Source organism: Lissotriton vulgaris, chromosome 11 (genome assembly GCF_964263255.1).
Source record: "Lissotriton vulgaris chromosome 11, aLisVul1.2, whole genome shotgun sequence".
Lineage (NCBI taxonomy): Eukaryota > Metazoa > Chordata > Amphibia > Caudata > Salamandridae > Lissotriton > Lissotriton vulgaris.
Genome location: NC_141699.1, coordinates 411022110 through 411041581, shown reverse-complemented (window position 1 = coordinate 411041581; position 19472 = coordinate 411022110). Strand labels below are relative to the sequence as shown.

At 46.3% G+C, this 19472-nt stretch overlaps 1 protein-coding gene across 1 annotated transcript; it reads left to right on the top strand.

Annotated features, from left to right (window-relative positions):
• The first annotated feature begins 7946 nt into the window (after nt 1-7946).
• Nucleotides 7947-18691, top strand: SNRPG (small nuclear ribonucleoprotein polypeptide G). The gene is made up of 4 exons (XM_086943473.1): nt 7947-8080; nt 8421-8443; nt 12136-12260; nt 18487-18691. The coding sequence occupies exons 1-4, from the start codon at nt 8049-8051 to the stop codon at nt 18535-18537; spliced, it is 231 nt and encodes a 76-aa protein (XP_086799599.1). The 5' UTR covers nt 7947-8048; the 3' UTR covers nt 18538-18691.
• Nucleotides 18692-19472: the final 781 nt, after the last annotated feature.

Here is a 19472-nt window from a genome sequence, read left to right as displayed (position 1 = left end):
CAATCTACAGGTAGGTTATCTGTCACTGCCACTCTCATGGGCCCTGTGACATTATCCCAGCTGAGCTTGACTACTGCCATGGGATGCCTTCTCTTCATTCCATGAATGTCCGTCACCTGATAAGTAAAACCAGGGGTCAGTTGAGCAGAGGGGACCAGATGGTCACTCACCATGGTGAGGCTGGCCCCTGTGTCTCTGAATGCCTCAACTTTCTGACCATTCAATAAAACTTCTTGTCTATACTTTCCCAAAATGTGGGGTCCAGTAGTGAAGTTGGCAAACCCCATGCCAGTCTCACAGACAAGAGTGTGGTCAGGGAACCTGGCTAGGCCATAGTCCTCCTGCTGTCCCAAGGTAATGCCCACCACATTCTTGGGGCCACTCCCACCACCTGGGGGATTACCACTAGTGGTAACAGGAGGTCTAGGAGTATTACTTGGGGGTATGTTTTCCTTATTGCTAATTTTTAGGGCACTTGGCATCACTTTTGTAATGGCCCACCTGTTTACAGGTATGGCAATAAGGTTTCTTCTGTTCGGAAGGAGTGTTCTGGGACCCACCACCCTTGTTGGAGTTTTGGGGCCCTTGGGAAGTCTTCTCTGTGGATTTATCCCCACCCTTCTCTTGAGGCTTGGTCGATTCCTTTTTCTGGTCACCACCCTGGTTTTTAGGCCTAACCCTGGTTCTGGCCCATTTGTCTGCCCTCTTACCCAATTCCTGTGGAGAGGTCAACTCAGAGTCTACCAGGTGCTGATGTAATAGCTGGTTCTGACAATTATTTAAGATTTGCTCCCTTATAATTAAATTATACAATCCTTTAAAATCAGTAACCTTACTACCCAGTAGCCAGCCTTCAAAAGCCTTAGTGGCACAATCAACAAAGTCAGTCCAATCTTGAGACTGAGTTTTCGGGGTATCCCTGAACAGCACCCTGTACTGCTCAGTGGTTAGGCCAAACCCTTCAACCAGTGTATTCTTCAAGACTTGGTAATTGTTAGCATCCTCCACCCTTGTGGTGAGGAGCTTGTCTCTTCCTTTTCCTTCAAAGGAGAGCCACAAGATAGCTGCCCACTGACTCTGGGGAACACCCTGCACAGTGCAGGCCCTCTCCAAAGCAGTAATCCATTTGTGGATGTCGTCCCCTTGTTTAAAGGGGGGCACTATCTTACCAAGGTGTTTCGTATCGAAACTCTTTTCCCTATTACTAGGTACATTGCTGTCACCAGTGGGGACTGCCCCACTTAACTGTTGCTCTCTAGCAAAGGCAAGCCTTTCTTTGGCCAGGGCAAGTTCTTCCCTTTCGATCCTCAGATTAGCTGCCCTTTCCTTAGCTTCGTACACTCTCCTCTGAGGGGACGTCATCCCTCTCTGAGAAGAGTTGTGAGAGCCATTGGTTCGAAGGGATCCGCCAGAGTCTCTTGACAGAGATCGGGCTCGTCCATTCCCAATGTTAAGCTGACCTGATAGTGGCCCCAGGGGTCCCCCAGTACCGCTATCATGTTTGCTTAAGTTGGACCTGCTTAGTCTGACGACTTCTACCTGTCCCTTATCTGCCTCATCCCCAGAGAGATCCTCATCCTCATCCTCCTCCACATCTTCGTTCTCAGTTGCGAGGTGGATGAGGTCAGGATCGTCTCGGGTTCCCTCGAGGGGAGGCATGTCTCCTTCTGGATTAGAAGAGCTACGAAGTTTCTCAGCTCTCCTGGCATCATAAGTCTCCAAGAGACCAATCAGAAAGGACGTTGTGGGGTTAGACCCCTGCTGAATCTTCCTGGAGTGACACAGTCGTCTTAACTCCTTGAAGCTCAGCACAGTATATCCTGAGGGGATGACCTGTGGAGGGTCAACTGACACAAGGGGAGACCCAGAGTTTCCTCCTTTGTCCGACATACTGGTTCTAGTGTGGTGTAAGTGATGCACCTACCTACACTACGTGTTTACCTACTGTACCCTCGCTAAGAGTTGCAGCCAAGGTGTGCTAAGCCTTGAGGAGCTACAACAGCTGGTTCAGTAGAACTCAGAGTATTCTAAGCTTTTGGTTATATGTACTAACAGTACTTGTGCGATCTTTCAACTAGATATTCTTAGGATACGTGTGGTAAACCAACAGCAAGCTCAAATCCCAACCGCTGCTCACCAATGTGAGAAGTTGGCCCGATATGCAACGTTCACTATTCTAGCGACCGCTATGTATCGTTCCAACGACCCTTATGGTGTTTGGTTGTAAGTCAACCTATAGACCAGCTATCCTAGTAGCGTGGATACGAGCAGTCTAAGGCTAAAGACTCGAGAGGGCGTGTTAAGCCAGCTGTTTACCACACATGTACCCCTTGAACACCCAGTGAAAGGACACCACACAAGTGTTATGAAAATAAACAGTATATTTATTAAGAATCACAACAGCCCTGTACTCTTTATGAGGACAGGGTACTAAGCACAAACCAAATCTCTTTAGCAATTACTTCAAGTGCACAATTAAAACAAGTGTCCGAAGACACGGAAAGATTAAGGTCTCGGGCGGACCCGATAAGGCAAGTCGGAAGCGAGGGACTCGGGACCCTAGAGTAAGGAGGCTATGCAGGCACCGAAATGCCGAGTTACCTAGCCACGAGGGCTGCGGCTGCACAAGTCTTACAGGCGTCGGGGTCTTCGCTGACGAGCCAGGAGCCGGAAGAAAAGGAGTTGCTGGCCGGCGACCAGTGCTGAATAGTTCGTAGAGATCCAAGCCTGGATCGGAGATTGATGAAACCTGAAAGCAGAGGGGACCAAGTTCGTACTACTAGCCAGTAGTCAGAGGGTACCCGGAAGGCACCGGTTGGCCGTCACCTCGACCAGGTGAGTGGGCGACGCTAGGCTCTGCAGTCTCATGGACCAGGAGGCGTTGTCGGCGACCACGGCGGATGTGCGAGCTGTCCCACGAAGGATGATGCTGTCGGCGTCGCTGGGCCCAGGATGGGGCAACAAGCCTTGGCAGATCTCAGGGCCACGTGGTGGGCCTAAGATGGCGTCGTGAGTGGACCAGGAGGGTCCGGGGTGCTTCTCGCAAAGATGGAAGCAAGGGCCAGTCTGGAGCAACCAGACCAGCAGTGATGATTCTCGGATGTCGTCACAGAAGGGCACAAGCCAGCGGCTAGTGACCAGACAACGTGCTGAGCAGCGAGCAGAAGGGCCCCACGCAGATCGTGGAGATGCTGGGAGACTGCACTTCGGTGCTGGAGCGGCTCAGGGTCGGGGCTTCTCGGACCCCAGAGCACTCACCAGAGAGTTACCTCGATGGTCGTGCTGGCGTTAAGAGCGTGCAGGTTCTGATGATGGCCGGTCCCTCAAGGTCTCGTCGCACCCACAGATCACAGCTGAGCTGATGACGTGGGTAGAGGTCAGAGGTGCCAGGGAAGCCGGTTCTCGTCGAGCTGGGCCGTCGGATTCCTTGAGGAAGGACTTACAGCAAACCGCAGAGTTCTTAGTTGGTGCCCGCTGATGCAGGATGACTACTCCTTAGTCACAAGGGAGAAATCTTGAGAAGAGTCTTGAATGTCCTTTCGTAGAAAGTAGTTCTTGAATCAAAGATGACCTAATTTGGAAGGGTCCCCGCTCCGGTCTTTATTCTAAAGAAAGGGGTGGGTACATGACTAGGTCCTGCCCTAAGGGTGGGACCAGGAAGGGGGGTAGTTACGCCCCTCTCCCCTGCCGGACTTTCCCCAGGCCAGGGCCGTCGCCCCTGGAACTGGTTCTAACCGGCAGATGCGTAGTGAGCACCGGGGTGCCACTCCGCAGTCACCTTCTCACCAAAGCCCTACCTACCCAGAATACACAAACCCTGTCTGGGACGGTGCGAACACCGCCCTCGACGGGAAACCCTTTGTCCAAGTGCTCCTCGCTGGAAGGACTCCCAGCAGCAGGAGGTCAGACTCGTGTCTGTGGTGGCAGCATCCATTTTGTGGAGCTGAGGCTTCAGTTAACTTTAACCGGGGTTCACAGTTACGTACATGTCGTGTCCCTCTAGAAGGGTGGGATGCTAACCTCATCGCCAGAATTGGTGAGAGGGCAGCACCCCGATTCGTATGACACCTTACTCGACATGCCTGGATAACGCGACACCGGAGTTACCGTTATGGTACGCGTTATCATGGAACAGCCATTGGGTCTTGATTCCGCAAGCTGCAACCGGGCTCGGCTCGGGCCTGAACCTAGCTCACACGAGCCCACGCACTCTGCCTTCAGGATTGTTAAGGCCTGCCATAGGAGTGACTGATAGGAACTCGGGTGTCCATTGTATGGTTAGATATAGAGCTACTATACCTAAAGCAAAGGGTGATTACACGACTTCGCCCCAGCTGTCATGCAGCCAGTTGTGTCAAATTTAGGAGGCCAGCCAGGGGTGGCATAATACATGCTGCAGCCCCTGGCGGCCCTGGGTACACCTATGCCCTGAGTTACAGGGTCTGATAAGGTGGCCCAGTACCAATTGGAAATGCACCTAGGGTACATGGAATCCATTTTAAAGAGAGAGCAGTAGGCCTGGGGTCCTGATTGGCAGGGTCCCAGGTCGACTATGTCCAAAACCAGCTAAAACACAGGGCAAAAAGTTGGGGGCAACCATAGTCAGGATGTACCTTCCTACAAATGGTATAAGGTAATCGATAGAAGGAATGGAGCTGTCCAGAGGCTGTAGGATCGCTGGGACTACACTATCCTGACCTGAGGTAAGTAATAGGAGGCCCACGGAACGCGTGTGCAGAGTGTTAACTCACACGCGAGATGAGTAACAAAGTCAATGGACAGTACAAATTACGAAAAGGTAAGTATTAGACAGTTACGATTAGCTAGGACTAAAACGACTGGAAATCTGGACACTAGGAGAGTCAATCTACCCTTGAGCACCGAAATGCTCTTGTTACCTCACCACGGGCTGCGGGTGCAAAGGTGTCAGTGTGTCGGGTTTCAGCGTTGAAGTCTATGGAGCCTGGAAGAAAAGATGCTGCAGGCGGCCAGAAGGAAGATGTCCGAAGTGATCCAAGGGTGGATCTAGGAAGATGAAGACCTGAAAGCAGAGGGGACAATGTTCACAGTCACTAGCCAGTGACTGGGGTGGAACCAGGAAGGAACTAGATGCTGTCGTCGCGATCAGGTGAAGAGTGGACGCTTGACTCTGCAGCCACGTGGACCAGGTGGTGTCTTCGATGACCAGGATGGAGGCACGAGTTGTCCCACGCAGGCTCTTGCTGTCGGCGGTGTTGGATCTGGATTCGGCGTCAACAGGCCTTGGCAAAGGCAACCCACGCGGTGAGTGGAAAAGGCGTCTGGTGCGGACCAGGAGGGTCCGGGGTGCTTTTCCTTTGCAGGGAAGCAAGGGCCAGTCTGGAGCAACCAGACCAGCGGTGTAGTTTTCGTGGATCGTCGTCTAGGAGGTCACTAGCCAGCCGGCAAGTGACCAGACAACGCGTCGAGCAGCAAACAGGCAGAAGGGCCCCACGCAGATCTCGTGGATGCTGGAGGGCCGGTCTTTGGTGCAGGAGCTGCTCTGGGCTGGGGCTTCTCAGTCCCCAAAGCACTTTGTCGAGGATGCCTCTGAAGTCGTGCTGGAAGCGAAGTGCAGTTTCTCCAAGATGGCCGATCCCACGTGTCTCGTCGCACCCACGGATCTCATCTGTGCTGCAGATGTAGGTAGAGGTCGGAGAGGTCTCGAAGTCCGGATCTCGTCTGGCTCTGAAGTCTGGATCCACTCGGGAAGACGACAGTGAACCGCTGGAACGCTTGATGGTGCCTGCTTGTGCAGGGTGGTCACTCCTTGGCCACAAGGGAGATTTCTTCAGTCTTCTGTGCAGCAGAACGTCGAAGTCCAGAGTTTCTTCTTGTAGTTTCAAATCAGGATTAATCTAATTTGGAATGGGACCAGCTCCTCCCTTTATTCTCCTAAAGGGGGCTGTACTATGACTAGGTCCCTCCTATGGGTGGGACCAGGAAGGGAGGTGGTTACACCCCCTATCCTTTGTCCGGTTTCGCGCCAGAGCTGGGGCTGGAGTGCTCCAGCAACTGGTTTGAACTGGTGTATGCACAGGGCACCTTGTGTGCCCCAGGCATGTCTCATTCCTTTCAGGCCTGTCCTACCTAATACACAAAATCCTGTCTGGGGTGGTGCTAGCACCTCCCAAGGCAGGAAACCCTTTGTCCAAGCCTCCCTCGCTGGAAGGACTCCCAGCAGCAGGAGGTCAGACTTGTGTCTGTGGTGGCAGCATCCATTTTGTGATGCTGAGGCTCGAGTTAACTTTAACCGGGGTTCACAGTTGCATACATGTCGTGTCCCTCTAGAAGGGTGGAATGCTACCCCCGTTGCCAGAACTGGCGAGGGGGTAGTATTCCAATTCGTATGACACCTTACTCTACATGTTTTGATAATGCTATGCCAAAGTTAGCAATAACCGCGAGGATTATAATGCACTTAAGAGTATATGGTATGGCGTTATCATGGAAACAGCTAAAGGACTTGGTTCTGAAAGCTGTAGACAGGCTCAGCTCATGCTAGAGCACCATCTCACATAATTCCAAGCACTCTGCCTCCAGGATTGTTAAGGCCTGCCATAGGAGTGACTTATAGGAGTATATGTGTCCATTTTAGGTTTAGATATAGGTATACTATATCTAAAGCAAAGGGTGATTACACCACCTTGCCCCAGCTGATTGATCAGCCAGTTGTGTCAGATTTGGATGGCCAGCCAGGGGTGGCATAATGCATGCTGCAGCCCCTGGTAGGCCTTGAGTGCACCTATGCCCTGGGTACCTAAGGTACACTGTACAGGGACTGATAAGGTGAGCCAGTATCCAATTAGATATGTACCTAAGGTACATGGAGTCCATTTTAACAGAGAGCGGAGGAAGCCTGGGGTCCTGAATAGCAGGATCCCAGGCCAACTAAGTCGAAAACGAGCTAAACACTAGGCAAAAAAATTGGGGGTAACCATAGTCAGATATCCACCTTCCTACAGCGTTCAAAGTTGCAATCTACTGTGTATGCGGGATATGATTTGTCCCGTCCATGTAAAAAATCTCTGGCTTCACAGTAGTTTACAGTGTTTTCTTTTTTACAGGTGCAGCTAACAAGTAGGCTTGGAGGAACTGGTGTCATTTCGGTTAGCAACCAAGGACTGCAGTCTCTTTCTGAGATGGAATTGGAGATGTTCTTCCTTGTATTTCGGATTTACAGTGTTGCTGTTCAAATTTGATTTGATTTCTGCAGTTTTTGTGACTTTTACTAACGTGCTAATGGGACGCAATGAAAGTGGACAATTGAAAATTCTCGATGCAACCGCTTGAAATGTTTTTTTATTCAATCTCATCATACTTGAACACTTAAAAAGTTGAAGCCGATGGGGAAAGGTAATCGCTCTATAAAATATTATTTTTATTAAAAAATATGGCAGTATCTCAAAATGAGGTTAGCTGCATTCAAAAGAGTAAAACACATCAATCTCATAGTTGCGTCATTCAAAGTTACAGATTTCAACATCCATTTCATGTTCCTACTCGTATTGAACACCTAACTCCAGTATTTTGCTCTGTTGCTATTGTAAGAGAAATAAATGCAGCTGTTTGATAAACCTACCGTATTCAAGTTATTTGTGGTAGTATGTGTAATTTCAGTAGAAGTTTCCTGGTGTAACGTTACTAGTGCTCATGTAAAGCGTCTAGTTCGCGCAATATACATCTTTTTTTTGTGTGTGTTTTATACCTGCCTTGCTATTCATGATCCGTTCTATTCTTTTTGAATTGAGTGAGAAGGAGGGGAGACACGTTACAAGATGGACGCCTGAACGTTACACATATCGTGTCCTTTTTAAGTTAAAAATATAGAAGGCAGCATTCTAGTCTTTCTCGGTTTGTCTCTTACAGTATCCTGTTGTGCGTAGTGACGTTAGCGCGTAACCGTCCCGCGTTCGTTTAATCTTGCACTGATAGGATGTTGCTTTTACGGGCTGACGTCAAACGCTTTGACTCGCGTGCTGTGGAGGATTCGGTCTTTCTCTTGGCTTCTCTGGAGAACAGTCGCCAACATGAGCAAAGCACACCCGCCTGAGCTCAAGAAGTAAGTTCCTCGGTGAAATTGGTCGGAGAATCTGAGCACACAGGAGGAGCAGGTGGATATGGGCTCCAGGGATACAAGGGAGCGTAGAGCCAGGGATCTGTTATTCATAGGGAAGAAGCGGCATGAGCGTTAGGTAACTGAGACAATCGAGCACTAGAGGTACACATCCGTCGAACCGTTAGGGAAAGGGGCTGGGGCTCTGCCGCGTACGAAAAGAAACGAGGCTAGTCAAGTTATACTCACGAGTGAAATCAAGTGTTGTCCAAGGGGTCTCTAGGGTGACTTGAGGTGTAAAATGCAGTTACGGTATTAATTTTTGATTTATTTCTTATTTGTTTAGGTTCATGGACAAGAAGCTGTCATGTAAGTATTATCATCCTGATTAACTCGGTATGTATTATGCCTGAAGACCGTGCATCCTCCCCAGAGTTGTATACCACACACTCGCTCTTAGTTAGCTTCCTTAAACATGTGCAAATTGGCATACTTTTCAGTTCTAGGTTTTTTTGTTAATTGATCTGCCCTTTCGGCATTGACACGATTCTGTTCTCTTACGCCAGAAGAGTACCAAATCCATGAAATGCCGTTTTATTCTTTGGCTGCTGAAAAAAGCATTTGCAATGCAATCTGTCTCGCCTTTAGGATCTTATGTGGATTTAGCCATGCAGCACATTAGCCTGGGTGCTGAAACATCTACTGTTCTTTAACACTGAATTCCGCAGTAATAGAAAACCACTGGCAGGTTCAGCAGAGTTATTTTATTCTTGCCTGCCTCAGAATGAGTCCCTTGGAGCCTAAAAACCTTCGTGAATGGAAGCACTGCCCCTGCCTGTGACTGAGCTGAAGGCACGTTTTCTCATCCTAGATAACTTGACCAGTTGCCCACTTCCCCCACGCCTTGCTTTAATATGTGTTTCTCTGCACAACCCTGGGGCCACACACCTCAGCACTCTATCCAAACAAACAGCAGTTATTATTGGGGGGGGGGGACTTTTACAGGCGGGAAGTTCAATACCAAACTCAGATATTCTCTTGCAGTGCCCGCAAACAGGTCTGTGCTCCGAGGCAGGTTATCACACTCAGCAGTCACGCTTCGAGCTAGCGCACCGAATACCCCGGCAATCACACTCAGAGTAGCGCACTGACTATCCCAGCAGTCTCACTCGGAGGCAGAGCACTGAATAGGTCTGTGGCGTCAGACTCTGAGCCAACACACCGAATACCTCCACAGTCGCACCCAGGTGCAGATAACTGAATAACTCAGTGGTGTCCGACCCAGTGCTGGTGCACTGAATGCCTCAGCAGTCACAATCTGAGCCAGCACAGTGAATGCCTCCGTAGTAACACTCGGGGGCGGAGAACGGAATAGCTCATGGGTTTCAAACTCCGAACTGGCGCCCTGAATACCTCAACTATGTCACACAGACGGCACACTGAATAATCCCAGCAGGCACATTCGGAGCTAGCAAGCTGAATACTTCAGTGGTTCCAGGCTTAACTATGGCGCACTGAGTACCTCAGTAGTGTCACACTCTGAGCCGGAGCAATGTATTCCTCAGCGCTGTCACACTCGGTGACAACACACTGAATACATCAGCACTGTCACTCAAGAGACTTATAACTAAATACCTTAGCGGTGTCACACCTTGGTGGTTTCAGACTCCTAGCCAGTTCACTGAATAAATACCTCAGCGTGTTACATGCAGAGCCCACGCATTGCTTTACTCGGCGATGTCACACGCAGAGACCGCACACTTAATCATCCCTCAGCAGTGTCCCTGTCAGAGGCGGCGCGCTGAATACCTCAGTGGTGTCATTTAGAGGCAGAGCACTGAATACCTAATCAGTGTCCCACTCTGAGGCCGCGCACTGAATATATCAGCAGTGTCACACGCGATCCAGCGCACTGAATACCTCAGCAGTGGCACACTAAGAGCCAGCGCACCTAAAAAACAGCAATGGTGTCACGCTCAGGGAGAGAACACTTAAAACTACAGCGGTGTTACTCAGAGGCACAGCACTAAATGCCTCAGTAGTGTTTCATGCAGAGACAGTACACTGAATACCTCAGTAGTGTCACACTTAGAGGTCCAGCACTGGAAAAAAAAATCAGCAATGGTATCACATTCTGAGACAGCCCACGGAATCCCTCAGCAGTGTCACACTCGAGCCAGCACACTGAATACCTCAGCAGTGTCCCACTAAGAGCAAGCGCACTGTAAACAAGCACTGGCCTGGCGGCACGCTCCTAGACGGGATGTGGGACACCCTAGGAGCTCAGCAGAAACTGATCTTTAACACACTTCTCACCACCGCCCCTCTGGGACCAGGAGCCATGCACCAGCCCGCTGAGCCTGGTAGGACGGTCAAAAGGGCACAGAAAATGTAAACAGTTTAGTTGGAGGTGACGAGTGGGCTCTTATTCTCAAGCCCCCCTCACCTCCCCCCGGGGGACATAGGATGAGAGCCGAAATATGCAACTCACGTCCTTCAATTGTACTCCTGGCGACACTACAGCGAGTCTGTATGTCAGTCAGAATAACTCCTATACTGCGAGGAGAGGGGGGGGGGGAGACCAAGCATTACGTTTAACGTTTAAATCTGAGAGCGGCGCTGCTTCACGGACACCGCGCTCGTTTTTTAATATATTTTTTAACTTTAACACTGAGCGCTGCGCTCAGTGTTAAAGTTAAGAAATATATAAATAAACTGAGCGCGGTGTCCGTGAAGCAGCGCCGTGCTCAGTTTCTAAGTTAAAATAAAAACCGCAGCTGTCTCTCTGAGAGAGACAGAGGGAAGGAGATAATAAATAGTGCTCACCCAATAATTAAAGGGCATAGTCTAACGCCGCCGGTAAGAGACACAGCAGCAACAAGAAGGAACTAAGAAGCCTCCTTTACAGTGAGAAGCCTGCGTTTAGCCTAAGCTATGACGTGCGCCAATAGGAAGTGGGGAGCGGGCTTCAAGTCCCCTTCCTCGACCGTATTGATTTCAAGAAGCTCTCGGATGCCGAGAGCAGCGCATGTGCGCTGCTATCGACTGCCGAGACCTAAAAAGGAGGGCGGGGGCAGACTGCATTACAGGTTGCCTTAGTTTTGATTGGTTATTTGTACAATGGAAGCGGCCTCTAAATATTTACATATACCTTCACTGGCAGCTTCATTATGCTAACAGTTTCAGAAACAATTCCTTCTACTTTTTTGATAATCCTTTTAAGCGGAAACATTACTCCAAGTGGCACCTAGTAACCTACATTTTTCATTTGGAGTTGCAGCAGGCTAAACTGTCCTTTAATATTTTGACTAGAGGCGTACTCTGCATATGAATCCTGTTTTAATTCTAACACCGTGTTTTTCTATGAGTTGAGGGTATCTTTGCAGCAGCGATTCTTTTTGATCTCTCTACAGTCATTGAACTGCTATTGTAAGCCCGGAAAACTGGCCTAACCAAATTCAAGGGTTTGAACCTCCCAAAAAATGCTAAACATTTCAGATTTAAGTATATTTGAAACGGATACACAATTTGTGAATTCTGTTCTTTAATTCACCAGCAAAAGTGTACAAAAGCAGTAATTTCATTTTAATGAGATTGTTGGAGATTTTAAAAATATTATTTTTATTTCCTAATAGTTAATTTTATTTAACAGAACCCCCCCCCCCCCCCCCTCTCCATCCCATGGGATCTGAACCCAATTCAAGAAACTGCTGCTTTAGTGTCTTTCACACCATCCAGACACTGATAATCAGGGGGTTGAGTGTTGTTAGACAGAAGTTTAAGGGCCTAAACGATGATGCAGTCATCAACTTGGCGTTCTGTTTTAGATGGGCACTTAACAGAGCCGTGCTTAATTGTAGTAGGCAGATTGCTGGTGACAATACCAACAAACTGAACATAACCGCCCCCAAGAATTTCTGTTTGTAAAAGTCTGGTGCAGGTTCTCCCACCCGGTCTAGTTTTATTTGTACGTGCTTTTATATTTAAAGAATCTTAAATATATTCTTGAGATAGATGATTAAAAGGTGAAAATGTACAGCAACCACTTTTTTTTCTCACAGTAAAGTTAAACGGCGGTCGGCATGTCCAGGGCATTTTGCGAGGCTTTGACCCCTTCATGAATCTTGTGATTGACGAAACTATAGAGATGGCAGCTGGAGGCCAGCAGAACACCATCGGAATGGTGGTAAGTATAATGCAAAACAGCACAAATTATGTGTTATAAATAGCAGTGAAGTTTTGCTGCAATATTTCATGGATTTCATAAGCAATTGACACTTTAAGGGGTAATATTTGTTTCCTACATGCTCTAACAGACTGGGTTTCGCGTTTTGTTTCCTCAACACATTTCTCGCTTTTTAAAAAAAAAAACGTGGTCATGCCTGCCTTTTCTATCTATGCCGTTGTGAAATTATAAATTAATCTACAGTTAATAAGAACTGCAGTCACCTGCTCAAACTTCTAAAAATGTAATTCGTCTGCATGTGAAGGAAAATAATAGTACCGAAAAAGAAAATCAGTAAAGTTGGATTTCGGTAAGTGTGAAAACTCAGCTGCAGCATGAAAGTTTTGTCTGCACTGTAGAGCACTACTTTGCTATAGCCTAATGTTTTCAATTAGTCACTAACCATCATTTAGAGCTCCAATTTCTTTATATGGTCTTCAAAGGTGTACTGTAAAGGGGGTGTTTCACTGAGCACTTTTTTCTGATTCAGAAGCCCAGATTACAAAAAGACAGAATCCTCTTACCACTTTCAAATGTTCAGTGGCACATCTGTCTTCTTTTCCCATCTTTTAACACCTAAAAGTTTAATACTTGGTACCTATAGGAACGGATTACCTTTTGTCCTACAACTTCATTGGGGTATTAGAATGCTTTGAAGGTGCACCGATCACCCTTATAAACCCTGAAAGAGGCTGTATCGAAGAATTATACAAAACAAACTCACATCTTACTCCATATGTATAAACAATAGTAAATGTTTTAGTGCTGGCACGTTTAGTAAATAAAAAAAATCTACATTGCACAAATTCTCCACATTTAAGGCAGAATACAAACAGCTTTTTGTCTCAGCAAAATACCTTATTTTTGTAGGTCTAGTTAAACAATACATAATTAAAACACATAAAAACGTGAAAACACTAACATCAAAAAGTGTATTATGTGACAGGGTTTATGAGTTATTAGTGCACCTTCAAATCCTTTCAATAGCATTCTCGTATTCCAATGAATTTGTAGCACAACGGAATCTGTTTGTATCGCGATATATCTACCCTGTCCCTTTTGACATTTAAGGGTGTCTCTCTGGCTTGTGTAATACTTAGTAGCTGCAATCTACTAATTTGAAAAAGTTTTTGCTGTGGTTACACACTGCCCATTCAGAACCCATTAGTAGAAAGCACTATGCATAAATCTTTAAAATAAATACCTTTTCTAGGCAGCCTCTAACTGAACATCCTTCCACTGCCTCCGTCCAAAAGTTACCTTCTACATCTACGCATAATGCTCTTCGCCTTAATAGAGGTGACCTTATGGTTCCAAGTTTAATCAACAGCATTCTCCCAATTGAATGCCTATTCTGTTCTACATAAATGTGTAGTTATGCCATTTGAAACTATTTGAGATTGAAACTGCTAGAATGTATTGAGGCATAAGAATGAATTGTAAACTTGGTGTTTCTGGTCTGTTCTTGCCGGGACACCAGATGTCGCAATTCCTGTGGTCTAAGATCACCAATGTGTACTGACAGGTTTAAAAAAAAAACTGCCTTATTGCCAAAAAAATCTTCATTTGTGCTACTATATTTTTTTTTACCTTTTTAATTTTGGTGGCAAATCCTCAAACTGACTGTACTATATTTCATTTTTAAATAATACATACCATCTATTGAATAAATGCTGCAAAAAAGTCCTTTAGTTTAGAAAATTATTTTTGTTTATTACTTAATACTATTTGCAGAGTCTTAAGTATCATATTTTCTTGTGTCTTAGTTTTAGTTGTAAATCTGTTTTATTGGACATAAAGATATTAAGGGCATAAAGATATTGAAGACACAGGCACTTTAACTGTAGACCACAGCCTCCAGTAAGAAATACCGCATTGCAGTTAAATACAAATGCTCCTACCATATAGAATTAAATTGATTGAAAGTTCCAAATAAAGCAATTCGTGCAGGAGCAGGGTCCGGAATGAAGAACAAAGCAAAATTCTTTAAACGCTTAAACAGTTACATCCAGTATAATTTGTCAACACATCCTGCCATCTTCCGTTGCTGTTAGTCCTTCTGGTGCACTGCTGGCCCCTCGCCTCTGTGATTTGAAATCCTCATTCTCAGGAAGCTCATTGCTGCCTGCAGGTGAGGTTTTTGAAATCGTTGACCCATATCAGGCCTTGCACACGGAATCTCTCATGATATGCTCTTCATCTGCTTCGTTGTGCATTGGTCCAAGAATTAGAGTACCTTACATCCTCTGCCGTTTCACCTGTGTTTGAAGAGGTCAAAGTGACGGCCCTACTCTGATGTGAAGACCCACTCTAACTCCTCCACTAATGCAGTATAAGTGAAGTGACCATAGTGTCATGCGGTAAGACTTCTGTCGACAGTTCCATGATCAACTTTAGGCTGTACCTCCATGGCCATTGAAAACTAGGTGTCAACTTTTTTCCCCAACGTTTTCTTCCATTTTATGGGGACAATTTCATGTTCATATCTGTCTAAAGAGAATATAACTTGGAGATAAATCCTCCAGTGAGCTTTGTGAAAAGCTTCTCAAATGGTGTTTGTACATTGCATTCTCAAGGGCGAATACCCAGTTACTCAATTGGCGTAATGTAATCTTTCTGATTTGTCTAGGAAGAACCGCCTTTTGTAGGCTTTAAAGGGCTTGATATGCCTTTGAGCAGATGGATCCCTTTTGATCCAACATTCCTCTACCTTTCAACTCCATAATTAATCTTTCTCCATAGCAGCAATAAAACCAGTTATGGTATAGTGGCGAGCGGGGTGGAGGAAATTCGGTCAACTTTAGGCCCTTGTGACCCATATCTCAAAAATCTACAGCAGTGTTTCCCATACAGTGTTCCGCATGCCGATTTTTTTCGTGAGATATTAAAGCCCAAACAGTACGTAAAAAGTGCCTTTTAAATTTTTTATCACAAATATTTGTTTAGTGGCATTTAGAAGTGGGTCATGGATACAGAGTAATCATTTTGTTAGACATAAAAGGAACATTGCTTCATGTCCACGCGTATGGGACAACACAAATGTTTGTTGTATCAGGAGACTTAGCCAACCCCTTCCTGTAAATGTAAATTGATACTTGTATAGGTCACTACTCACCCGCAAGGGTCTCAAGGCGCTTCTACGAATACCGCTGTGGAACTCAGCCTGGCTTTCCCTGTGAGGCGTCCACTCCTGGGCACCCCCAAGGTGGAGGCCAGGCATCCTTAGCGTTGTGGGGGACGTTGTGGAGATTAAGCAAGCTATTGCCCAGAGTTGCAGAGTGGGACTACATGATTGGAATAGGCACCGAGGCGAGAATGATCAGGTCCGTGGAATTTTGAGCCCAAGACCCGCCAAGGCGGGGAATTGAACCCTGGTCCCGGGCTAGACCTCTGCATCAGGGTCTGCCGCTCTAATCATTGAGCCACACTTCTCCACTTCCTGTACATACCATGAGTAATATCAAGTACCCCATTCCAGTGTCCCATTTCTTGCACAACCTCATCTAGCCAAGCATATTTTCCTGTCAACGTCAGCACTACACTTATGCGCTCCACTTAAAAATAAAACACTGTAGTGTTGTTGGTAAACAGATATGCCCAGGACATGAAACCATGCACTTGGTCACCTACATCCCTCTGCCACTCTTACAGCTGTGCTGTAACCTTCTGGCACCATAAAAAAAATTCCATTGTCAGACCCCTCCCTTCTGAGAGCAGGGTACTTGTCAAGAATCGCTACTCAGCTCAAAACTAGTGTAACCTAAGTGCAACTGCATTTTAAGCCCTTGGACCCACAAGCCCTCTGCAATGTTCTGTGGCCGGTAGTGTTTCTCCTGAATTGCTGATGTTTGACCTTCAACTCCCACTTTATAGAAGTCTATTAATAATGGTCCGTTAGCCTCCCAGTTCCCAAGTAATGGGTATTATAGTAGTTTTAGAGAAGTCTTGGGACATCTGGATTTCATTTTCACTGGAAAAAATGACTCCTTTTCCTGACCTCCCGCACAATCCTGTCTTTCAAGCGAAATGACTTCAGGTTCTCTTTTCTATGTGAATCTTGTGGCTCCTTCAACTAATCATTTTTCCTCCTCCAAGCTCGATCCAAAAAAGAGTCCAGAAACCTTCTGCATCCTCAGAAGAACCTGCAACGTTTTAGAGTCTGTTATTTCCGATGTCCCTCATGCCCATCACTTTGTCTTCAAATCGAGAGACAGTTGATTAAGTGTACTCGATTGCCTGACCCAGGTGATAGTGTCCTCATTAGCTGTCACCCAGTTTCCCACAGCCTGCATGTCTTTGGCCAAATCTGTAATCGGTTGTTGTTTCTTATTTTACACTTTCTACTTTTAAGGTAAACATATCATTGAATGTCTCTTGTAGGTGTGAGACGCACGACAAGTCGGTGGCAGATTTTCATTGTATGCTTCGGGCCCACTTTGCATGTCTGAAGGCTCAGCTGCTTGGACTCTCCCAGTTTGAGTGCAGACCCCTCTGGCTTCTTGTAGTCTGTTTTTTTTTATCTTGATGCAAGGGACTAGCAGAGGTCTTGAATTGCTGAACCCATTGGGTGTAGTAAATCGCAGTGGATGCACACTAGTTTTTAAATGTGGCTTCTCACCTTCTCTGTGATTACACCCAACAGATCATGATTCTCATTGCAGCCCTTGATCATCTTTGCTCCTGATACTGAACTTGCATGTGTTGCTTTACTCCCCTTACCGCCACACATGCATACTGGTGCATTGAACTGCTGCAGAGGAGCTTGAGGAGGATAGATTTCTTCTCAAACCATTCCATCCATCCTTTGTCTCCGCTCATAAGTTTGCTCATTCAGTTTATTCTTAAGATGCCTGAAAAATGAGTTGATCAGACAAACTTGTGACAAGACCGTCAAGGCAATGTACTCCTCTCATACAAGCCATTTCCGCTTGGGTATTATCCATGGCCCTAGATTGTACTTTTCTGAAGGCCTCTGGTCCTTCCATTGCTTGTATGGTCTGTTCATGACTCTAATTTCTTAATAAACAATGGCTCAACCCCATGCCTTTGCTTCATTTTGACTGCCACTCACCAGCAGTCCCCGCCCCCCCCCCCCCCCCCCCCCCCCCCCCTTCTATTTAACTTCACGATCAATAGGTACTCGGAGGTCATGATTAGTGCCTCCGGGCACGAAAGCAAAAGATGCACACATGATGGACAGAATGCAGCACAAATTAAATAAGTCGATCTGGGTTACATCCATTGTTCTTTCATCCATTGTTCTTTTGCTCACCATGTCACCCCAGTTTAGACCCTGCCATATGCATATTCGTCTTACCCCTGCTCCTCGTGGGAACAGTCCAGCCTGAACGGCTCTATGTGCCACTGGAATCAGGCTAGCCTGGCTGATGAAGAGTTATACCTTGAAACTGGTCACAGGATGCTTGTCTCAGGTCCAGGGAGCATCTTGCCTGTCAGTCTGGGCTGTTTCCATGGGGAACTGGGTCAAGACTGATCTGCATGTGGGTGGGTTTAAACTGGAATGTCATGGGGAGCAAAAAAAAGATGGAGTTAGGCCCGGATCTGTGTACTAGTCTGTCCGTCAATTGTTTTTTTGCATGATCGGTGCCTCGCCTTGAGAGAAGTTGGTGGCATGAGGTTCCTTACAGCTATTGCCCTCTTTTTTTCTTTGTGGATAACATTCGCACCAGCAGATTTGGCAATGGACTTGAACGCTGATTTGGGAAATGGTACATTAGAGCACTTCATTTCCACACTATTCTATTGCAGAGCCATCTTGGACTTCATCCTCCCAAGCAAAATGTCATGCCTAACACTTAGAAAGGCCCTGGGCTCGCAACATGCTGTTCTGAGTGGTCCGTCTGCACCATTTTGCCTGGTTGAGTCGTCTCCATAATGAAAGGTTCACTGGCAATCCAGTCAAAGATGAAAATCCTGCTAGTTCAGCCACTTTCACATGTTACTGATAGTATGAACATAATGCCTGTATTCATGCTGAGGTGCAGTGGTCCTATTCCTAGGTTTAAAATAAGCTTTGCATATCAGTTTCCTCACTGGGTAACTTGATAGATATACACACAATTAAACTAGGTCTTTATATTTAAGATGTTTTGTGGCAGGCGATTATATTTTGAAAGTGTCAGTTTGGCAAACCTGATCACTAATCTTCTCTTAATTTGGCACACAGGTAATCCGAGGAAACAGCATCATCATGTTGGAAGCACTGGAGAGAGTATGAGTACAACAATGAAAACAGTCTATCTATGTCCCCCCCCCCCCCCCCCTTGTACCTGAGCACTCATCTGGACAGTCTGAAACCCCCACTTTATTTTTGGTTTGTTTAGTTTTTTTAAATAAAATTTTGTAACCGGAAAAGATCTTGCTTGAAGTGAATTCTTGTAAATTCTGTTGCTTATTTTAATTTTACATATATCGGTACTATCGCAGTCCAACATTTGTTGCTGGTTTATTTATTCCTTAGGTCTTAAACATTTCAAGAGCATGAAGCCTAAAATATTAACTTATCCATGATTTACCAAAAGGTTTCTATGTATTCGTATACATGAAATATTAACACTAAGTCTTTTGGAGGTACTCCAATTCTCTACAGCTTTAAAAATACCTCCAGGAGTACAATACATTTTGCAGAACTATGTAAGCCAATACAAATCACAGAAGTATGCTTTTGCCTATGTGCGACTATAGATATTGTTTTAAAAATATTTTCTTAAAAACTTGGACATATTTCTGAAGCATGATTCCCACTGACAAAAGAAAGGTCACCCAGGCCCTCATCAGCAGCAGGCTGGACTATGGAAATGCCCTCTACGTGGGAGCCTCGTTCAACTGCTGAAACCACTGCAACACATACAGAAGCTTCTGCACGCCGGACCCTGGACATCCCTCGCCACATCACACCTCACCTGAGACCTGCACTGGCTTCCTGTCAACAAGAGGAACACCTTCAAACTCCTCACCCACGCACATAAGGCACTCCACAACACCCGACAAACATACCTTGGCTGGCATATCAAGTTCCTGTCCTTGGGTCATCTTTCCATGAGCACATTCAACACGACCAAAGAGGCTGCTTTTTAATTCACGATGACAATGCAGCAATATTCTTCTCAGCTGTGCATGTGTGAAAAGTTCACTCTGGACAAGCTTTTGCGT

Bases quoted from the DNA above. Each gene is read 5' to 3' on its own strand.
- SNRPG (XM_086943473.1), top strand. From the start codon at position 8,049: ATGAGCAAAGCACACCCGCCTGAGCTCAAGAA. The intron at 8,081-8,420 runs GTAAGTTCCTCG...TTATTTGTTTAG, and splicing joins CACCCGCCTGAGCTCAAGAA to GTTCATGGACAAGAAGCTGT. The intron at 12,261-18,486 runs GTAAGTATAATG...TTTGGCACACAG, and splicing joins AGAACACCATCGGAATGGTG to GTAATCCGAGGAAACAGCAT.